General features: G+C 47.3%; 2 protein-coding genes and 1 long non-coding RNA gene across 5 annotated transcripts in view; 2 read left to right on the top strand and 1 right to left on the bottom strand.

The window, feature by feature from the left end:
• The window catches only part of PDE6C (phosphodiesterase 6C), a 53,540-nt gene extending 50,187 nt beyond the window's left edge, over nucleotides 1–3,353 (bottom strand). For all 3 annotated transcript variants that reach the window (XM_025274330.3, XM_025274329.3, XM_006043488.4), the window contains exon 1: nucleotides 2,874–3,353. In XM_025274330.3, the coding sequence (XP_025130115.1) occupies nucleotides 2,874–3,338 (465 nt within the window). In that variant the 5' untranslated portion in view covers nucleotides 3,339–3,353. The remainder of the gene's footprint in view (nucleotides 1–2,873) is intronic.
• LOC112581634 lies at nucleotides 1,762–6,220 on the top strand. Its single transcript, XR_003106252.3, has 3 exons — nucleotides 1,762–1,892; nucleotides 2,376–2,588; nucleotides 6,086–6,220. It is a non-coding gene; the product is annotated as an uncharacterized LOC112581634 (long non-coding RNA).
• Nucleotides 6,221–14,271: 8,051 nt separating this feature from the next.
• On the top strand, nucleotides 14,272–20,575 carry RBP4 (retinol binding protein 4). The gene is made up of 6 exons (XM_006043495.4): nucleotides 14,272–14,430; nucleotides 14,638–14,766; nucleotides 14,862–14,998; nucleotides 15,173–15,279; nucleotides 18,481–18,693; nucleotides 20,245–20,575. The coding sequence occupies exons 2-6, from the start codon at nucleotides 14,656–14,658 to the stop codon at nucleotides 20,280–20,282; spliced, it is 606 nt and encodes a 201-aa protein (XP_006043557.3). The 5' UTR covers nucleotides 14,272–14,430; nucleotides 14,638–14,655; the 3' UTR covers nucleotides 20,283–20,575.
• The last annotated feature ends 1,259 nt before the right edge of the window (nucleotides 20,576–21,834 follow it).

Raw genomic sequence — 21,834 nt, 5'->3', positions numbered from 1 at the left:
TTGGTTCCCTCTATTTCTCTCATGGAGAAACACAGTCCCTCATCCAGTCTCAGGCCTGGATCTGTACCCAGGTCATCTGATGCCAAAGCTCTCACCTGACACCATGTGGCTTCTCTGCTGCCAAGGCTGCGAGTACCCAGTTCTGCCTCTCCGTCTGTGGGCAGGCAGTCCTTCCCTCCCTGTGCCCACACTTGCCAACCAGGCAGGAGTTGTGTGTGGTCAGGGCTGTGGCAAAGAAAAAGGGCGGCCTTGCAAGACCCGGATTATGAGCCTAGATCCGCCACATTGTGCCTAACTGACCTGGAGAAGATTCTCACATACACGGGATAGAAATAAAAATACAGTCCTGGCCTTCTGCACGAGGTCTTTGCCAGAATCAAGTGAAATCAAGAACGAGAAGAATCTTCATCAAGCGTCAAGTGCAATGAAAAGGTGAAGAGGTGGTCGAAACGTCACTTAAAACAGTGGTTTCTAACTCCTTTCTCTGCAGATTTTACCACAACAACTTAAGTGTGGTGAGCCTGCAGGGCTGCAGGGTGGGGTGAGCGTGGGAACACAGCCAGGAGGCTGCGTCTTCTCCAGTCCCTCTCATCACCGATCATACTCTGGACCCTGGGAGAGACGCAGCCCCCATGACTCAACTTCCTGTCTGCCCAAGGGAAGACTTAAACTAACAGTCCAGGAGCCCTTCCATCTAATCGTCTACAGTTGATTTGAAATTCAGTTCCTCCTCTTGCATCTCTTCACCCAGAAGACCAGTGGTTCTCAACATTGGCTGCCTATTAGAATCACCGGAGTAGCTTTTAAACCATACTCCTGGCTGCATCCCAGTCTCTGAGAGCCTGATGTAATTGGTCTAGTGAGAGTCTCACACATCTGTATTTTTAAAAAAGCTCCCAGTTTGATTTTAATGTGCTTCCAGAGTTGAAAAGCACCATTCTCAGAGGGGGAAAAAATGCTCAGAAGCAGTAGAAATGAAGGGCAAATGAGGTCTTTGTCCCTTTTCAGAAGGGAGCTCAGGAAGGCGGGAGGGCATCTGTCTTCACACATACTCAGTAAAAGGGAGAACTGAGTGACCCTTCCCCCACTTTACCACCGCTGTGCCTATGGGGTGTCCATCATGGACAGCAGCAGACCCAGGCCACCTGATCTCTTAAGCAACTCCTTTCTATCATTCTGTCCTCGACAGGACTGGGCTCATTAATAAAGGAGCATAGCAGAAGTTAGGGCTTGCCAGGTGGCGCAGTGGTAAAGAATCTGCCTGCCAGTGCAGCCCCTGGAGGAGGACATGGCAACCCTCTCCAGTATTCTTGCCTGGAAAATTCCATGGACAGAAGAGCCTGGCGAGCTACAGTCCAAGGGGTCGCAAAGAGTTGGACAAGACTGAGCGCACACACACACACACACACACACACAAACACACATACACCAGAAGTCATTTTATCCATCTCTCCTTTAAAAACAACAAAAACTTTTTTCTGAAAAAAAGTCTTGCATGTCACTTTCTTAAGTTTGCTATCCTCATCATTTTGGAGATGGCCGCAGTCAGAGACTTGCAAGAAGCATATTCTCATGAGAAAACTTCAGGATGTACAGGCAGAGTCTCCTCCCTGGGGTCCAAGAACTTTGCCTTAAGGCCCTTTATACACTAGAAGCAGCTGCAGCAGACCCAAAATCCTACTGAAACCAGACGGAATGCACTGCAGGGAGGGGTGGTAAAGACTGAGGACCCTCCAGTGCCTAACAGCAACCCTTGCCCCTGGGGCTGTTTGCTGAGTGCTGCTAATGTTTGACAACCTCTGCACCTCCTGTGGATCCGCACAGCCCCCCTCCTGTAATCAGCTTCAGGAGGCGCATAGGGGATTATCCTCCAGCCTCCAGCTGCCCTCTACGTAAGTAAACCTCTACACAGTAAGCGTTTCAGGGGCTGCCCCCAGTCAGTTCTGTTCCATCATCTGCTAGCTCTCCCCTTTGTTAACAGCAAAGCAAAATGACAGGACGCATGTGTAGGAAAAGGGCTGGCAGGAGAAACTTCAGGCTGGGATCCTCGGCACTACTGAGTGCAGAGATTATGGGTGATTTGCATTTCCTCCCTCTTCATTTGTATTTTCTAATTTTTCTTAGATGAACAAGCATTTTAGTTGGAAGGAGAACGTTCTTTTTAAAACACAATAATTTATGTAGTGTTCAACTGGTCTTCGGGAGGGTTCAAATGTCCCATTTACAGGATTGGAAATTCTTGGTAGATCTGAATTAGGAGGGGTTGAGTTGGCCAACTGCACTTAATCATCACCTAAATTCATGTATTTTTTATGATCCAGATGGGAACATTTGAAATTTCATGTCATTTTTCTTTTTTCACACTTGATCTATAGGTGAGAGAATCATTCCTGAGCCAGTTCACCCCAAAGACCTGAGAGTCTTCAAAGGATTGTGGGTGAGAGGCATGGGGAGCAGTTCAGGGGTCTTGGCATCTGGCCTGTTGGCTGATCTCCCCAGTGAGTGGCCTGCTTTACCCTGTTGGTCAGAACAGTGTCCAGAGGACAGAAGAGGTGTGCAGAAGCAGGTGTGGACCGCCCCATGCCCAGGTAAGGTTGCCCCACATTACAGGGGATATAACGCTAAAACATTATCCACCGTTTATCTGAAATTCAGATTGAACTAGGCATCTAGTCATTTTATTTGCTAAATCTAGCCACTCTTGGCCTGGGGGTTCCTCTTCTCCACCACCCACTCCCCAGGTTATAGCCAAACCACAGCCACAAGGATGGTGCCTGGACCCACCCCCACCCCCTCACCCCCTCTTTCCCATGCTCCTCCGCGAGGCCACCAAGACCTCCTCTCCACTCCAGTGTCACCATCAGACCACTCACCTTTTTCACATCTGGAACATTAAAGGTTTTCTTCGTGTGAGCAACCCACCCCACTATCCCAACGTCCAACGGAAACACAGCTTCTCTGTCGGGGACCACCAGGTTGTCCTCAAACTTGGAGGTGGGGGTGACGTCGAGCAGCTTGGAGGCCACCTCCGGCGTGCCGTTGCGGGCCCGACACAGGAACATGCTGCAGCGGTCTGCCTGCAGCAGCTGCGCCAGCCTCTGCAGGGCCCTGTGCGCCGCCAGCTCCACGCTGCCCGCCTCCTGCAGCAAAACCTCCAGCAGCTCCAGGTACAGGGCCGCCTCCTCCGCCAGCGTCTGGCCGGGGAAGGAGGCGCTGGCCGGTGCCTGTGCTCCGCCGCTCGGCGCCTCCACCTGCAACTTCCTGTTGAAATACTCCTTGGCGAACTGAGGGTTGGCCTCCAGGTATTTCTCCACCGTCTCTTGGCTGATCTCACCCATGGCGTGGCGTGCTGTGCTGCTCTGGTCTAGAAAGGAAGAGACCCTCAGAACACCACCAGAGGCAGAGTGCCAAGAAGGAGCTACATCCTGGCCAAAGATACCAGGAAAGCCCTAAGGGGCACCTCGCAGGAACCCCCCAGGGGCCGAGGAGAAAGGTTGTTTAGCAGAGCTTTCAAACTGGCCTGTAACTCTTGGGATGTGACAGAAGGCCCTGGCTTAGAGTGGGATTCAGGAAGCATGGGATTAAAGAGTTCTTCAGGACACGAAATCCCTAAGCATTATTAGCTCATAAGTCCTCAGAGAATCTGCAGAGCATCTTAGATCAGCCAGCCAAGTGACAAGTCAAACTGACTATTCCAGAAAAATAGCTGAACCTTGGTGGCTGTAGGCAATAAGGAGAATGGGGGATATCCATTAATTATATTACATAGGCATCAACAATACTTGTTCTTTCATGGTACTGCTAAGTCACTTCAGTTGTGTCCAACTCTGTGTGACCCCATAGACGGCAGCCCACAAGGCTCTCCCGTCCCTGGGATTCTCCAGGCAAGAACACTGGAGTGGGTTGCCATTTCCTTCTCCAATGCGTGAAAGTGAAAAGTGAAAGTCAAGTCGCTCAGTCGTATCCGACTCTTAGCGACCCCATGGACTGCAGCCTACCAGGCTTCTCCGTCCATAGGATTTTCCAGGCAAAAGTGCTGGAGTGGGGTGCCATTGCCTTCTCCGAGCTCTATGAAATGAAACTGTTTAGACCTCAGAAATGTCTGTTTGTTTATATGGCAACGTAAAGGAACATTTAGGGGAGATCAAAGAGTTTAGCATAACACAACATAAAATCAAATGTTAATCTTTCCTTTCCTTAAAAGTCCTGTAATCGGCCAGCTTGCTTGGCCTGCTCTTTTTCTAAAATCCTCACCTCTCCGTTCCCCTCATTTAAAAACCTGACCTCAGAAATGGTTTATGGGAACAGACCTTGGGCTTATTCTAGAGAACTGAACATGGAAAAATATTTGCCCACAATTTAAGCCTGATCAAGCCACAACTTATATTAATACAATAATCCTTGTCAAAAGACACGATCATAAAAGGCAACCCCTGCAGCTGCCAACTGGGTTTTCCTGCTAAGCATATTAGTTTGGATTTTGTTTTCAATAGTAATAACCAGATCTCATGCCTTTTTGCTCCAAGGTACAGTCAGTTAAATCTACTGGATAATACATGTCTTGTCTGTTGCTAGGATCTTTCACACCTCAGGGCCTTTTGGCATAGGAAAAAACACTTAACCACTACTTACTTTTGTTTAATGTTCAGGTTACTAAGTTTTTACATTGATTAAGCACATTTTCCCAAATATTTAAACACTATTATGCAACTAATAAGCCGAACTACACATTTCATGAACCAGTTTCCTTGGCTATCTACAGGCTGATTCAAATTCAGTCAAAGGTCTTTTAAGCATTTCAATAACACTGCAAACTTTATATGGTGAATTCTCTTGAATGAAAATATATCTAAGAGTTACAGTGACTCTAAAGGTTAGTTACACCCACATTTAAATCCACTTCAAAAACAGCATGGCTATGGGTTTCATTTATTTTTCTAGACTTAAAGCTTACCTTGCTAGGGTAATAACGGTCATATTAGATAGAAAAGAAGAAGAGATTCACCGAGGCTGCAGTGTCTAGGTCACGAACTGAGAGACTGTTGATGGGAACATGGTTTTCCCAGGGGAACAGAATCCGCACTGGCATTTGTTGAGCTGCGTCACTTCCTATGGTTGAGTCCACTTGCTCCCTCAAAGGGTCTTGTCAAGCACTCTCTTGCGTCTCCCTCCATCAGGCCCAAGTCCAGTCTCAGGATGGTCCTCCTAAGAATATTATTTATTTCATAATATCCTATTAGCATCTCATTATAATTACAGTAACATAGGGGAATCCCCTGGTGGTCCAATGGTTAAGACTCTGGGCTCCCAAGGCAGGGAGCATGGGTTCAATCCCTGGTTGGGGAACTAAGATTCCGCATGCTACACAGTGAGGCCAAAAAAACTTTGTAACATATATATATATATATATATATATACACACATATGCTTTTTAAAAAGTAGAATAATGCAGAGGTTTATTTCCTAAGAGAAAGGAGTTGAGGCAGCTGAGTCACTCCAATGGGACTACCATCCACCTTCCTCTAACACAGTTGAGGGCACTCTTTCTTCATCCCTGGTTGTTCCATGAGATGACGGTGCAGTTCCTACTTCTCTCGAAAGCACGTGTGTGCTCACAATTCCCTGATGCCATCCTTCCCTCTTTACATGCACACACAGAGAAAACACATATCCATATCCCATACACAGATTTATACCTCAGAGATATAATGAGGTATTTCTACTTCAGAGGTATAAATCTGTGTATGGGCAAAACAAAATGCTCATATATGTTTACATTCCTCTACTTGTAAAAAATGAAAATGAATTTAAAATGAAGCATATGCCATCACAGTCAGCGTTCTTATGTTTTGATGACTGCATCTAGGTTCATTCATTTGGTTATTCTTTCAACACATGTCTATTGGTGGCCCATCATAAGCAAGACATACGCTAGCTCCTGTGGTAGAGACTCCATGTTCCTCTTTTTCTGATTCTCCTCCCCTGCTAGTTGTATGGAAAGATTATTCTTCTCTGCCCTCCACCCCCAGTAGAGCCATGTGACTAATTTTGGCCTATGGGTTGTGAGCTTAAACCTCTCTTCCAGGCAGGAACAATCAATTGCCACAGTGAGGCCCGGGAGCTCCCCGCTTCTCCCTGCTCCCTCCCAGTTCCAGCTGGAGGGGCCTCATGGATCCCAGTGAGGATGTCATGGAACAGAGCCCCCTGCTGACCTGAGATGGACATGTAGCTTGAGTGAGAAATACATCTTTCTCGTGTTCAGCCTTTGAGACGTGAATGTTGTTTGTTTCCACGGCATAACCGAATCAATCCTGTTACACTTCTACTTCAGGGACTATAGGGGATAAATAAGCCTTGGTTCCAGCTTTACAAGAACTTGTGGTGCGGTAAAGGAGATAAGACTAGAACATGAAAAGTTATGACGTAGGACTTCCCTGGTGGTCCAGTGCCTCCCGATGCAGGGGGCCCAGGTTCGACCCTGGTCAGAAAACTAGACCCCACATACCACAACTAAAAAAGATTCTGCATGCCACAACAAGGATTCCGTATGCAGCAACAAAGATGCCTTGTGCCCCAACTAAGACCTGGCACAACGAAATAATTCTTTTTAAGAAAATCATGAAGCACAGAGCATAATAGAATTAAAAGCCGGAAGTGAAGTACATACATATGACTATGAGACTTTATGTGATATGGATATGGAATCATGTTTAGAGTAGATGGAAATAGAGAAGAAGTCCAAGTGTGAGCCAGGGGGTGGCAATGGCAGAAGCAATGGCATGGAGGGTGGAGTAACAGGGGGACTAATGGGAGAGGAACCAGAAAGGTATGGGCGGGCCCAGATTACTGGGGCCTCAAAGTCTAGCTGGGGATTCTGAACCCTGCAAACTCTTAAGGGTAAGAAATGACATGAAGGTTCATCTCTACAAGATCTCTTCAAGAAAATTAGAGATACCAAGGGAACATTTCATGCAAAGATGGGCTCAATAAAGAACAGAAATGGTATGAACCTAACAGAAGCAGAAGATATTAAGAAGAGGTGGCAAGAATATACAGAAGAACTATACAAAAAAGTTCTTGACCCAGATATTCATGACCCAGATAACCACGATGGTGTGATCACTCACCTAGAGCCAGACATCCTGGAATGCGAAGTCAAGTGGGCCTTAGGAAGCATCACTACAAACAAAGCTAGTGGAAGTGATGGAATTCCAGTTGAGCTCTTTCAAATCCTAAAAGATGATGCTGTGAAAGTGCTGCACTCAATATGCCAGCAAATTTGGAAAACTCAGCAGTGGTCACAGGACTGGAAAACGTCAGTTTTCATTCCAATCACTAAGCAAGGCAATGCCAAAGAATGTTCAAACTACCACATAATTGCACTCATCTCACACACTAGTGGACAAGGAAATGGCAACCCACTCCAGTGTTCTTGCCTGGAGAATCCCAGGGACGGCGGGGCCTGGTGGGCTGCTGTCTATGGGGTCGCACAGAGTCGGACACGACTGAAGTGACTTAGCAGCAGCAGCACACACTAGTAAAGTAATGCTCAAAATTCTGCAAGCCAGGCTTCAATAATATGTGAACCATGAACTTCCAGATGTTCAAGCTGGATTTAGAAAAGGCAGAGAAACCAGAGATCAAATTGCCAACATCCGTTGGATTATTGAAAAAGCAAGAGAGTTCCAGGAAAAAATCTACTTCTGCTTTATTGACTATGCCAAAGCCTTTGACTATGCAGATCACAACAAACTGTGGAAAATTCTTGAAGAGATGGGAATACCAGACACCTGACCTGCCTCCTAAGAAATCTGTATGCAGGTCAAGAAGCAACAGTTAGAACTGGACATGGAACAATTAAACCAGTTCCAACTAGGGAAAGGGGTACATCAAGGCTTTATATTGTCACTCTGCTTATTTAACTTATATGCAGAGTACATCATGAGAAATGCCAGGCTGGATGAAGCACAAGCTGGAATCAAAATTGCTAGGAGAAATACCAATAACCTCAGATATGCTGATGACATCACCCTTATGGCAGAAAGTGAAGAACTAAAGAGCCTCTTGAGAGTAAAAAAAGTTGGCTTAAAACTCAACATTCAAAAAAAAAAATAAATAAAATAAAAAAAAAAAACAAAAAAAAAAAACCTCAACATTCAGAAAACTAAGATCATGGCATCTGGTCCCATCACTTCATGGCAAATAGATGGGGAAACAATGGAAACAGTGACTGACTTTATTTTTGGGGGCTCCAAAATCACTGCAGATGGTGACTGCAGCCATGAAATTACAAGATGCTTGCTCCTTGGAAGAAAAGCTACGACAAACCTAGACAGCATATTAAAAATCAGAGATATTACTTTGCCAACAAAGGTCCATCTAGTCAAAGCTATGGTTTTTCCAGTAGTCACATATGGATGTGAGAGTTGGACTATAAAGAAAGCTGAGCTCCAAAGAATTGATGCTTTTGAACTGTGGTGTTGGAGAAGACTCTTGAGCATCCCTTGGACTGCAAGGAGATCCAACCAGTCCATTCTAAAGGAAATCAGTCCTGAATATTCATTGGAAGGACTGATGCTGAAGCTGAAACTTCAATACTTTGGCCACCTGATGCCAAGAACTGACTCATTGCAAAGACCCTGATGCTGGGAAAGATTGAGGGCAGGAGGAGAAGGGGACGACAGAGGATGAGATGGTTGGATGGCATCACTGACTCGATGGACATGAGTTTGAGTAAGCTCCAGGAGTTTATGATGGACAGGGAAGCCTGGCATGCTGCAGTCCATGGGGTCACAAAGAGTCAGACACGACTGAGCAACTGAACTGAACTGAAAAATGTCAGTTGGAGAAAAGAAACACTGGACATTAGGATACAGAGTAAGAGGCTATATTGCATTTGGTTTATTATCAAGTATCCTAAAAATGTGTATAAGCTTTGACCCTGCAATTCAGCTTTTATAAATTTATCTTACAAAAGTAATTAAGGATGTATATGATTAATGTAGTTATAGGGGCATTCACCAAAAGCACAATTATAAAAGGAAAAGATTAGAAATAGCCTATATATTCAGTAATATGAGGTTGAGTAAATAAGTGGCATTATAGTCATAAAATAAAAAACCATACATTAATGAGTAATCCTATTGTAAAGCTCTGTTTACTGATACGGACAGATATTTATGATGTGCAGTAAATTGCAAGATCCTATTGCAGTATGATTCCACATACACATAAAAATATATGGAAGTATACCTAAGAAATGTTAACAGTGATTATTCCAAAGTGGTGGAATTCAATTTAATAATTTTTTTCCTTCTCTTTTGCTTACCTGATTTTTCTAAAGTATCTACAACGATATTAAAGAAATTCATCATTCATAAACAAAGCTTTTAAGGCTGTTCTCACAGGCTACAGGTGAGGGTGCTTGGGAAAGAAAGTGAAACTGAAGTCGCTCAGTCATGTCCAGCTCTTCGCGACCCCATGGATTGCAGCCTACCAGGCTCCCCCGTCCCTGGGATTCTCCAGGCAAGAACACTGGAGTGGGTTGCAATTTCCTTCTCCAATGCATGAAAATGAAAGTGAAAGTGAAGTCGCTCAGTCGTGTCCGACTCTAAGCAACCCCATGGACTGCAGCCTACCAGGCTCTTCCGTCCATGGGATTTTCCAGGCAAGAGTACTCGAGTGGGGTGCCATTGCCTTCTCCAAAATTCTCCACTACACTTAACTATTTCTGCAGGAAGCAATGCTTATTTAACAGCCAAAGTATTAATAACATTCATATAATGTTGAAGTACTGTCATAAAACTAACAATAATATGCTGGATTAACCAAGTGCATTTTGAATCATCATATTGGACCCACTCTTCAGCTCCACTTTAGCCAAATTCTCTGCTCCTGCCATTATGCATCACTCAAAGACACCCCCTAATAGCAGTGGCCTCAGGTATACCCCAGTAGTCACCCTGCAAAGGTCCCTCTCACCTGGCACATTTGCTCTCATGACAGTTTCTGCCTGCACGTAATTGATGGGTATGCCAGGTATCTCACAGATAATTTATATGGTGGAATCCATGTTACTTTCAACTAAATTGATGAAACTGACTGATGGCTTTATAACCCCTGGGGAAAAGTCCTTATTAAAAAAAATTAGTTTGACTCTTTGTACCTGAAAACACTGGCTAAACTGTCCTTTTTCCCACCAATTATTTTGGCATCTTTTAAATGCAGTCAGAAGATAAATGCTACCCGACTTCCTTGTTTATAACTTCTCTTGGCTTCTCTGTCAAGATATGGATATAAACATCAGTTTGCACAACATGGAGCTGGTTGGACATGCTTAATTCTTATGAGGCTAAGGACACAAATTTCTCACATTTGTCCTTTTTTTTAACTACAGCAAAACATTTTCAGTATTTCCTAGGAGTTAATGACTTGCTGCTGTATTAGTTAAGGTAACACCAGCTCCTGTTACAGTAACTCCCAATCTCACCAGCTTAATCAAATGGAAGTTTATTTCTCATTCACATAAAGTTAATCATGGGTGGGGTCCTCAGGCTGAGAGGCTTCACCAGCCTGCAGATGAGGGAAGACAGCAAAGACTAACTATTAGATAGGCAGCTTTTAAAAGCCCCATCTGGGAATGACTCACAGCACTTTCATCTACATTCCATTGACCAGAACATAGGCATGTGGCCTTATAGAATTGTAGGAAGTTGGGTGGTGGCAGGGTAGGGAGCTTGTCTTCTGGCAGGATGGTCTTTTTGCAACAACTCCAGCCCCCATGGAAGGGGAGTGAAAACTTTTTAGGTGAAAGGACAGCGAGCCCTCCCTGCTACAATTAATAAATACGGGAAATTACTTTTTAGAAAGACTGACCTCTGACTGGGTCTTTTTAAATACATATTTTATAAAGCTTACTTAAAGTGACTGATTTCAGTAAAACAAATTAAGTCAATATCTACTGATCAAGCATCTACTTTGTGTAAGTCTCTTGATAAATCCTGTGGAAAAGTTGGGGGTGAGATGCATACCAAGGTGAGGGAAATATGATCTGTCTCTCCATGATGTAGACAAGGAAATGAACTTTTGTGTATATTATATACAGCCCACAAGATGTAATTTAGACCATAATTTTACTTCTAGAAGAAAAAAGTCTGCAAAGAGAGTATTTGTTTGATTAAATATTTTCACTGTAAGAAAATTTAGAAAATATTTTTAAAAAGGTAGAAATCAACAATAAACTCTCAAATATCCCTAATCCTATCACACAGGTAATCACTGTGAACAGTTTTCCTGTGGATCTTATACGCACATATATGCATATTTGAAAAAAAATATTTTATGAGATAGCTTTCAAAGAACCAAAGTTAAAAACACCAGTTGACCTCTACTCACATGTTTGTAATCATGAAGAAATTCGAGACAGAATGCCAAAATAAACTGTTTTTCTTTGCTGGTATCTGGGACACCGAGGGTTACAATATATCATTAAAAGAGAGAGAGGTGGGGGAGGAAGAACAGTTATATCAACTTTTAAGCATCAAACGAATACATTAAAACATATTGCTGCAAAAACAATCCCCGTAAAAATGCACTGAAATCCCCTATATTTATTTTTCATACAGCATAAGCAAGGATCACAAGAATCATTCTGGAAGAAACAGTTGTCAAGGGCTGGGAGTATTGGGAGAACTTTTCTGGCAGTCATAACAGTCCAAAGGCAACTGGGCTCAGCCAGGAGCTCTCCAGCACTGGAGGTACTGGAGGAGAGGTGGATAGACCTCTATTTTGGAATGTCAAGGAGGAGAACCACCCATTGGACAGGAGATAGAAAGGGACCCTACCTATAACTAGGGAGCATAGGGAATGACTACATGTATGGGCACAGTGTCCCTGCAGGAGTGGCTCTGAAGCAGACCTTATTGGAGCTGCTTGGGATTATGTTGTTGTTGTTCATTTGCTCAGTCGTGTCCGACTCTTTGCAGCCCCATGGACTGCAGCACGTCAGGTATTCCTGTCCTTCACCATCTCCCAGACCTTGCTCAAACTCATGTCCATTGAGTCAGTGATGCCATCCAACCACCTCGTCCTCTGTTGTCCCCTTCTCCTCCTGCCTTCTATGGTTCCCAGCATTAAGGTCTTTTCCAATGAGTCACTCTTTGCATCAGGTAGACAAAGTATTACAGCTTCAGCTTCAGCATCAGTCCTTTCAATGAATATTCAGGGTTGACTTCCTTTATGATTGACTGATTTGATCTCCTTGCAGTCCAAGGGACTCTCAAGTCTTCCCCAGCACCACAGTTCAAAATCATCAAGTCTTCAGTGCTCAGCCTTCTTTACGGTTCAACTCTCACATCCATACATGACTACTGGAAAAACCAAAGCTCTGACTACACAGACCTTTGCTGGCAAAGTAATGTCTTTGCTTTTTAAAACACTGTCTAGATTTGTCATAGCTTTTCTCCCAAGGAGCAAGCATCTATTAATTTCATGGCTGCAGTCACTGTCTACAGTATTTTGGAGCCCAAGAAAAATAAAATCTGTCACTATTTCCATTGTTTCCCCATCTATTTGCCATGAAGTGATGGGATCGGATGCCATGATGTTAATTTTTTGATTGTTGAGTTTTAAGCCAGCTTTTTCACTCTCCTCTTTCACTTTCATCAAGAGGCTCTTTAGTTCCTCTTCGCTTTCTGCCATAAGGGTGGTGTCATCTGCATATCTGAGGTTATTGGTATTCCTCCTGGCAATCTTGATTCCAGCTTGTGCTTCATCCAGTCCAGCGTTTCTCATGATGTACTCTGCATATAAGTTAAAGAAGCAGGGTGACAATACACAGCCTTGACATACTCCTTTCCCAATTTTGAACCAGGTGCAGTTCTGTTTGGGATTATACATCCTGTGATAAAACTGACCTCACCAAAGAGCTCCTAGTTAGCTGGTGGGCCTGAAACGGGGCTTTCTTAGCAGAAAGGAGGAGGCAGTAAGGAGTTAATTGCATCAAGGTTGGCACTCCAGAGACACCTCCAGACTCAGATGTAGAACAGGAGTGGAGGGGAAGGTGGAAAGTAAAAGCAGACCATCAGGCAGGGACAGGCCCAAGGGGTCACAGGAAGGTGGAAGGAGCCACAGGTATTTTTTTTCAGGAGGCTCAGAAGTAATCCCAGTGCCCTGCAAAGACCATCAACTCTTTATTTCTCTGTTGGGCTGCCACCCTCCTGCACCTCCACCCTCTCTTATTTCAGGTCTGGCGGTAGCAAAATGGACCAAATTCATCTTGGCCTTTTCCAGTTTGGGCCACAACTGATGGAAGGAATCTTATAAAAAGGTGATACCTCTTTGCCCTATCCCTAATTCTCATTCAGTCCAAAGCTGTGTCTTCCGACTGCTTGGATCAGATTAGAGGAGCTCTAACTCTGAATGGAAAGAGAAAAACATGGCCCTGAATTGTGCCACTGGTAAAATCACACAACCAGTCACAGCATTTCGACTTAATTGACCATTGACGTCACAGACGTTTGTTCCCCTCCCCCTCCCCTCCGCTCACAGTCAATTCACCTTAGCTGGTTTGGAAACAAAACAAGATGCCACTATGGCTTTGAAATCAAATTGCAGCATAAACAATTGGTAGGTGTGTTTCAAAGCGGTTTGAGCGAAGTGCCACAGACTAAGTAGGCGACCACCGAGGTGGCTAAAATATTTCCTTTCCTGACCAGAGTTGCGTTTCTGGAGAATATTTAACAGGGAGGGTTTTAATACTTCTAAAGATGTTGAAACTAAAGAACAAATATTGATCCAAGGGCACCACAACTCCCCTGAAAGAGAGTAAAAGACATCCTTTATAAAATGAAAAACTATGTGGCGGAAACAGTCCCAAACTCCTGCGCAACTAGTCCTCAGAGGACCGAGGGGCCAATTTGGCACGGTCAGGCCCGAGCACTAACGCACCCGGGCAGCATCGCAGATGTCCCTCGTTCTGGGAGGCCACGGTCTGGTCTTCCCGCCAGACCTACCCGAGCCTCCAGCCAGAGCAACAGGGCCCCGAGGCCACCCCAGGCCGCAGCTGGCGGCCGCTGGCACGGGCGCCGGGTAACTAGGCCAGGGCTGGTGCCCGCGGCTCGCCGCCGCCGGAGGCTCCGCCGAGGCCACCCCGCGCGGCAGCTGCTCCAGCCCCGGGCGGCGCTGGAGGGGAGGCTCTCGCCCCAAGGCGCCCTCCCTGCGCCCGGGCGGCGGTGAGTCAGGGCGCGTTATGCAAGTGCTGGCCCGCCGGCCCCGGCGCCTCCCCCTCGGTCTTTCACCCCGCGCCGTTACGAAAGCGCGACCCCCTCCCCCCGGAGCTATAAAGCCGCCCGGCGGCCCCCGCGGCGCGCTCGCCTTGCTGGCTCCAAGCGCGCTCGGACCCGCGGCCAGGCTTGCGCGCAGCTCCCGACAGTGAGCGGCGGCCCGGCGGGATCGGGGGCCGACGCAGGAGGGATGGGGGCCCCGGATGGGTGTGATGAGGGTCTGGGGGCGGGCGGGATGGGAACCCGGGGCGCTGGCGGGAGGAGGGCCCCTCGCGGGCAAGATGGAGCCTGGGGACCGGTGCTGGAGGGCCGAGTGGTCCAGCCGCCAGGCGCTCACGGCGCGCGGTTCCCGCAGGGCGGACTCCCGAGCGAGATGGAGTGGGTGTGGGCGCTGGTGCTACTGGCGGCGCTGGGCAGCGCCCGGGCGGAGCGCGACTGCCGGGTGAGCAGCTTCCGAGTCAAGGAGAACTTCGACAAGGCTCGCGTAGGTACCGGTGTCCCGGGCGCCCCGCGTTCCCGTTTCCCAGAGGCCGGCCAGGCGCTCCCGGACACCAAACCCGCCTCTCCTCTCTTCCCCAGTTCGCCGGCACCTGGTACGCCATGGCCAAGAAGGACCCCGAGGGCCTCTTTCTGCAAGACAACATCGTCGCCGAGTTCTCCGTGGACGAGAATGGCCACATGAGCGCCACGGCCAAGGGCCGAGTCCGTCTCTTAAAGTCAGTGCCCTCTGGGGGCGGGGGTGGGGGAGGGCGGGGGCTGCGCTCTTTGCGCGGCAGGGTCCCCAGGCTGAGCGCCAAACCCCGACTGGGCCAGGAAGGGAGCGCCCGGGGTGGCATGGAGGGAGGAAGCCCTTTGCCCGGCCTGGCTCAGAATCCCCTTGGCTTTTGCAGTAACTGGGACGTGTGTGCAGACATGGTGGGCACCTTCACAGACACTGAGGACCCTGCCAAGTTCAAGATGAAGTACTGGGGCGTAGCGTCCTTTCTCCAGAAAGGAAGTGAGTAGTCAGTTCAGTAGGACTGTCTCGAGGGGGATCGAAGACATACATAGCCAACTGGCTGGGTTTCTTCTCCAGGGGCACTTTAGGGAAGAATGGTCTGTAAGTAGCCAGAACTCTCAGCACGGCTGGAGTCTGGAGGGGTGAGACTGGAAGTAGCTAGGCCCCTTCACCACCTCCCATACCCTCTCCCAGCTCAGAAACCTGGCCCAAGCTCAAAAGGACCTTGGGTTTGTCACCTGACCACCTCCTGCCGGTCACCCATCCTGCCAGCACCAGCGTGTGTGGCCTTCCCCTTGCTTAGACCTCCCACCTCCTCGAGACCCAGCTCACATCACCGCTTAGCCTGGTGCTGTGGCTGCTGCGTTTCCTCCATTTCTTTGGGCTGAATCCCGGAAACAGCTTGACTGCTAGGCGCCCCAGCAAAGGCTCAGAGACTCTCATCAAAGGACACAGGGTTGGCTCACACCCAGGTACCCTACCTGCCCGTGCTGGGTGCTGAGAGGTCTGAGCCAGGCACAGTGTTCTGGGTGACAGTGACCTTTTCCCTTTCTCCCAAGCCCTGAAACTCATATGGGGAGCAGAGTGTTAAGGACTCTCAGAAAAGCATCCTAAAATTTAACCTGATACAAATTTGTGGGAACATGCATGTACATGCTCTTTCTACTTTTTCCTCATTTCTCCTAAGCTTCAAATCTGGAGTCTACTTGGTACCTAGAGAAGAATGCAGGCCAGAGGGGCATATCATGGAATCTCACTTTTTTTTTTTTTACCAAGCTGCATGGCACGTGAGATCTTAGATCACCCAGCAGGGATTAAACCTAAGGGTTTAATTTCCCCCAACACACCAGGGAAGTTCCATCATGGAATCTTAAAGATGGAGAGTTACCACTCTGAAGGGGGTTCAATATGCAGATGAATAAACCGAAGTCAAGACAGCGCAGTGGTAGGACTTCCTGGTGACCCAGTGGTTAAAACTCCTCACTTCCACTGCAGGGGGTGAAGATTTGATCCCTGACCCAGGAACTAAGATCCCCTATGCCTCATGGCCAAAAAAAAAGGGTGGGGAGAGGGGAAAAGATAGTGCTTTGTCCAAGGTCATGCAAACAAGTTTGTGAGAGACAGTGTCAGAAGCCAGGGGTTCCAGCTCCCAGGTCAAAATTTAGGTGGTCCTAAACAGCAGGAACCTAATACAATCAACTTTTACAATTTTACAAAATATTGTTGAAGCTCTCCTGGGAAATAGGCCCCAGGGGCCTGTTCAGGGGTACGCTTAGCCTGGTGAGCCAGCCCCTTTCACATAGCCCATGTACTCAGGGCGCACACTCCTTGACTTCCTCTACCGTTGTGTTAGATGAAATTTTATCTTTTACCAAATTGCTCATTCAGTATTGATGTACACTATATAAAAGGACTTACTATTCAATAAGGGGAAAAGCTTTTATCCTTAGAGATAATAAAAGTTTTTTCAAATAACTCAGCAAAACTTCCTAAAGTGATCTATTTAGGATAAAAGATAAACTTCTGATAATGGATTATAAAAATCGATACCAGGGGGCACAAGATTAGTAATTTTTAGAATTTGCATCTTATCTAACAGATGAACATGGCCACCCCTGAGCGGTCATATGTCTGGCCCTTCCCACCCCAGCCTCTGACACCCGCCCTGTGGGAAAGCCTGGGGGGTTCAGGAGTGGCTCAGTCCTCCTTGTGGAGGGCCTGCAGTGAGCTGAAAAGAGGGCTCCCCACCCACTCTGATGCAGCTCTCCTGCAAGGCCTGGTCTCAGGCTGAGCCCCTCCTTGGCAGGGATTCCTGGGGTTCTCAGAGCCAAGAGGCACACCCAGAGGTGACTTAGGCAAGCATTAGAGATCTCTCTTACACCCTTAGTGCTGGGAGCTGAGCGTTCCTCCAGCACAGGGCATGAAATAGAGCAGAGATCATCACTTGCTTCATGACCTGGGTGTGGAATGAAGACACAGAGGCTTTGCATCTGTTTCTTATCCCCTGTGGCCCCCAGTTTACGTAATGCCTGGAGACAGTGTGCTGTAGAGGTTAGGCATGGGGGCTCCAGAGTCAGATCGGAGCTCAATTCTGTCCTGCTCTTTGTGATCCTGGGTGAATGATTTAGTTTCTCTGTGCCTCAGTTTTCTTATCTGGAAAATGAGGATGAGAGAGTGCACTTTCAGTCGCCGTGAAAAATAATTGAGAAAGCACGGCAAGTGTCCACAGTGTAACTGACTGACACTAAGCTCAGAAAACCCTGGTCATGGTTATATATCAACAAGAATGTTAAGTAGAGGTGTGACACGTTTTACCAAATGTGAGGTGTTTGGATAACAAAGGTGTTATCCCCATTGTTTTTCTCCATGGCAAACCTCTCACCTACATTCTTATGAACGTGGTTTCCCATCCTGCCTTTGTTGACCTTATTACCACCTTTGTTTACACTTACTCTGCATGGCTTACATCCCAGTCTTAGGAAGAAATATAATCTAAATTCTTCAAGGGCTCAACTCTGCCTCTGTCAGGAGAGCTCTGAGCAGTTCTCTAAGGAAGAATATCTGATTCAAAAGGTGGGCATCTTGTGCCCCTAAGGCAGATTCTACCCTCTTGCCAGCCTGGAGAGAGAAGTGAGTCAGGTCACCGAGCCAGAATTAGGATGGAGCCAGAAAGGCCATGAACCAGATCGCCCAGTGGACTGAGAGGCAGGAGGGCAGTGTGGGTAGCGAGAGGAACGGGAACTGGCTGATACAGATCAATGCAAAAGACGCATGCTTATGTTGCGGATCACACATGTTGGTGGCCATCAACGTCAGCCACAGAGGCACAAGATGCTGTCAGGGTAGATGGAGAAGACAACAGCAGACAGGTCTAGCCTGTGGTTTTGATGGGTTCACATTCTTGGTTGTTCTTATGAAAGATATGATCACATTTATCATCAGGGAGAGAAACAGTCATTAAAGTAAATGTGGTCCTTCCCGCCCCTGCCACCAACTCCAGGAGTTTTTCCTGTGAAGGCCAAGGGGTCCTCTCTCATGGTCCCAGTTTTCCAACTGCTGTCAGAACTCCCTGTGGTCTCCGGCTTCCTAACTTCTGAACCCAGTTTGGGGAAGTGGCTGGTTTCTGGGGCCCGGCGCTGTTTGCCTGACATCTGAGTGTCTGAGGGAGATACAGAGTCCCCGCGGCTTTCTGCCCTGCAGACGATGACCACTGGATCATTGACACGGACTACGAGACCTTTGCCGTGCAGTACTCCTGCCGCCTCCTGAACCTCGATGGCACCTGCGCTGACAGCTACTCTTTCGTGTTTGCCCGAGACCCCAGCGGCTTTTCCCCCGAAGTGCAGAAAGTCGTGCGGCAGAGGCAGGAGGAGCTGTGCCTGGCCAGGCAGTACCGGCTGATCCCTCACAACGGTGAGTGGTGGGTGGGAGCAGGCTCCCTGGGTCTGCAGGCCCTGAGATGCGTTACATCTGCATGCAGAAGGAAACAGGGGAACCTGGGTGCCCCTCTGAGTCCAAGTCTTCGTCCTTCATAACCAGATCTTTCACTGGCCTTTTCATGGGGCTGATGCAGAAGGAGTGGGCAAAAACCTTTTTATCCAAAACCCTGGCCCTTTAAGTTAAGTAAAGGGGACAGTCTCTTCCTTTTTATCTGCTACCTCAGGCCCACTGAGTAGTCACATGATTTTGCTCCTGGCTGCGCTACCCAAAAAACCATTCTGACCAAATTAATATTGTTTGGGGATTGAGTGGCCCCAGTGAAGAGCTGGGCATTGAATGTGGTCATTGGTGTAAACACTTAAAGAGAGACAAGTTGACTAGCTGGTTTTCTCACGTTTTTTGAGATTCCCTGACCAGACCAGAGGGTTAGTAGCTCAGTGATGTCCGACTGTTTGCAACCCCATGGACTGTGCCTACCAGGCTCCACTGTCCATGGGATTCTGCAGGCAAGAATACCAGAGTGGGTAGCTATTCCCGTTCCAGGGGATCTTCCCAACCCAGGGATCGAACCCATGTCTCCTGCATTGCAAGATGATCCTTTACTGTCTGAGCCACCAGGGAAGCCCCATTGAATCTTTTTATGAATATCACCCTTGGCTAATCTTGCTTTAAAACCCAGTAGCATTCTGGAGGAGACTGCACATTTTATTTTAAACAGACATTCCCATGGGAACCTGCATTTCAGAATCCAAATAAAGTAATGCTAAATTGTAAGGGAAAACAGAGAACAAAACTGAACTTCTCTGTCGGTCATCTAACTAGCTAACCCACACTATACCAAACAGATATGAACCCAGACCAAACACATAAATAAGATTTTGATGCTTCAGCTGGGGGTAGCCTAAATATAGGGCAGGCAAAGGATTTCACTCCAGCCAGGCTCCCTGCCAAGTCTTTTGCCTGCCTCATCTCACCTAATCCTGGATATACCTTATGAAGTAGGTTTTCTCATGATCCACCTTCTACAGATGAGAAAACAGAGGCTAAGAAAAAATTACGAAAGTTACCCAAGATATTCAGTAGATAACTGAGCTGGATGTAAACCAAGGTTGTTGTGTGACTCTGGATCCCCTGTGTCACGACCTGGTGACATAACACAGGGCACAGTGAACGTTCCGTAAAACTGCTGAAGGAGTAGCCGCGGCCAGGCTGATTTGGCCCTCACTTCCTGAGTCAGGAGGAGGTACCCTCATCTCTTTGAAATGCAACGAGGCAAATTTAAGACAAAAAGAACGCTACTTTATACGGCAGACTGTGCTCTCAGCCCATACCGGTCGCCCCCAGAGAAATCAGAGGGTTTCAGAAAACCTCGAAGATGTTGATGTATTACAACTATATCTAGCTGTCCCCTGACAAGAGGCATTTGAACAATGCCAAGTCCCACGGCCATCCTGATAGTGACTATCTACATTGAATACTGGGCCCATCTTTCTGTCACTAATAGCTTTGTTTTCTATATTTCAGGTTACTGTGATGGCAAGTCAGAAAGAAACATTTTGTAGCAACATGGAAGGTGTCCTTTCATTAGGAAACTTCCCATTAACCTTACTCAGCCTCCAACTCTTAGGAGTTTAGTTTGCTTCACCTCCCCTCCCTGCCCCTCCTACCCCTCCCCTCCCCTCCCCTCTGTAAACAAAAAAAAAAACCCTTCAGTATACGTAAAAAACATACATGGGGATCAGTGAATCTGCTTGTACTCAAATGTATGTCTTCTCTGGAGTTTTCTAAGGAATCATTTGAGGCTTAGGATTCCAGACTTTGACTTATTAAAATATGTATAGTTACCCATTTCCAATGATTTGGGTTTTTATTTGTGTCCACGTCTGTGTAAGAGTGAAAAGTCCTACTGGTGGTGGGGTAGGTGCACTTTTATGTACGGGAGGGGTTCTTCTCTTCCAGCTCTGACCTTCGGCCTGTTCTAGCACCTAATCTCCATTATTAATGACTATGTCTTCTCTCAACTTCCTGAAAAAGGGATTTCCCCATTAACGCAGGACGGCCTTAATGATTGAGGCCTAAAGAGGTGAATGTGGGCCAGGCCAGCAGCTCCAGCCTCAGTCAGCCCAAGGCCCGTGAGGCGGGTGGATGGTGGCTCAGCCTCAGCTGGTCTGACAGGCCTGGGTCTGGGAAGCTCTAGGAAAGGTCCCCAGGCCTTATTGTCCAGCCCCGAACTCACTTCTTATCTCAGGTGTGGGCAAAGTGTTGTGGGAGAGGAGGTCATAGGCTTCCCTGGGGGAATTAGGAGATGGGACCCTGAAACCACGTGTGTTGGAAGATCATGGCACCCCCTACCTGGAGTGTCCGAGAAAAGGGGTGACGGGGGTGGAAGTAGCCCGGCCTGGGAAGGACACCAGTGTCTTATACCATTAGCAGCACTAGCCACCAGGCTCCTCCGTCCATGGGATTCTCCAGGCAAGAATACTGGAGTGGGTTGCCATTTCCTTCTCCAAATATATAACGTAACTGCATGCAAAGTTGTGTGCCTCAATTTCCCAGGAGCTCCTAAGAGCCTTTTATCATCTTGAAAAGGCATCAAGGCTTTGGTACCAGAGTCTTGGTTTTGCATCAAAATCCAGCTCAGTTATAATTAGCTGTGTGACTGGGGGCTGGTTGTATGATTTCTCTGAGCCTCACTCTCCTCTTGTGAAATATGGGGAAGCAGTGTCCACCTGCTGGGCTGAAGTGAGGGTTCAGTTAGTGCACTTAGGAGCTGTGCAAACACTGGCGGATGCCAGGCTGACGTTTATGAGGTGTGTCTGGAGGCGGGGAACCTCCCGTGTGTGCAGAGACCTCTGCCTGGGTGCTGCCGTATCAAGGGGCCAGGAGGCTCCCAGGGCTCTGAGTCACTGTGCTTCGTTCTTCCACCAAAGGGGGAGGAGGCAGGGGAACACGCACAGGAGAGCTCTGCCTGTCATTCACCAGGAAGGGGCTGCCAGAGCTGGGCTCTTCAGCAGTGGCTGTCACCCCAGAGACCTGTAAGACAGTCATACATCGCTTCAAAGGCAACTTTAATTGACCAAATTTATTAACTAAAGATGAACAAAGGATCCTTGT

The sequence above is a fragment of the Bubalus bubalis genome, chromosome 23 (genome assembly GCF_019923935.1).
Source record: "Bubalus bubalis isolate 160015118507 breed Murrah chromosome 23, NDDB_SH_1, whole genome shotgun sequence".
In the NCBI taxonomy this organism is placed as follows: domain Eukaryota; kingdom Metazoa; phylum Chordata; class Mammalia; order Artiodactyla; family Bovidae; genus Bubalus; species Bubalus bubalis.
The sequence above is the reverse complement of the archived record's forward strand: the minus strand, read 5'-3'. Positions and strand labels throughout refer to the sequence as shown.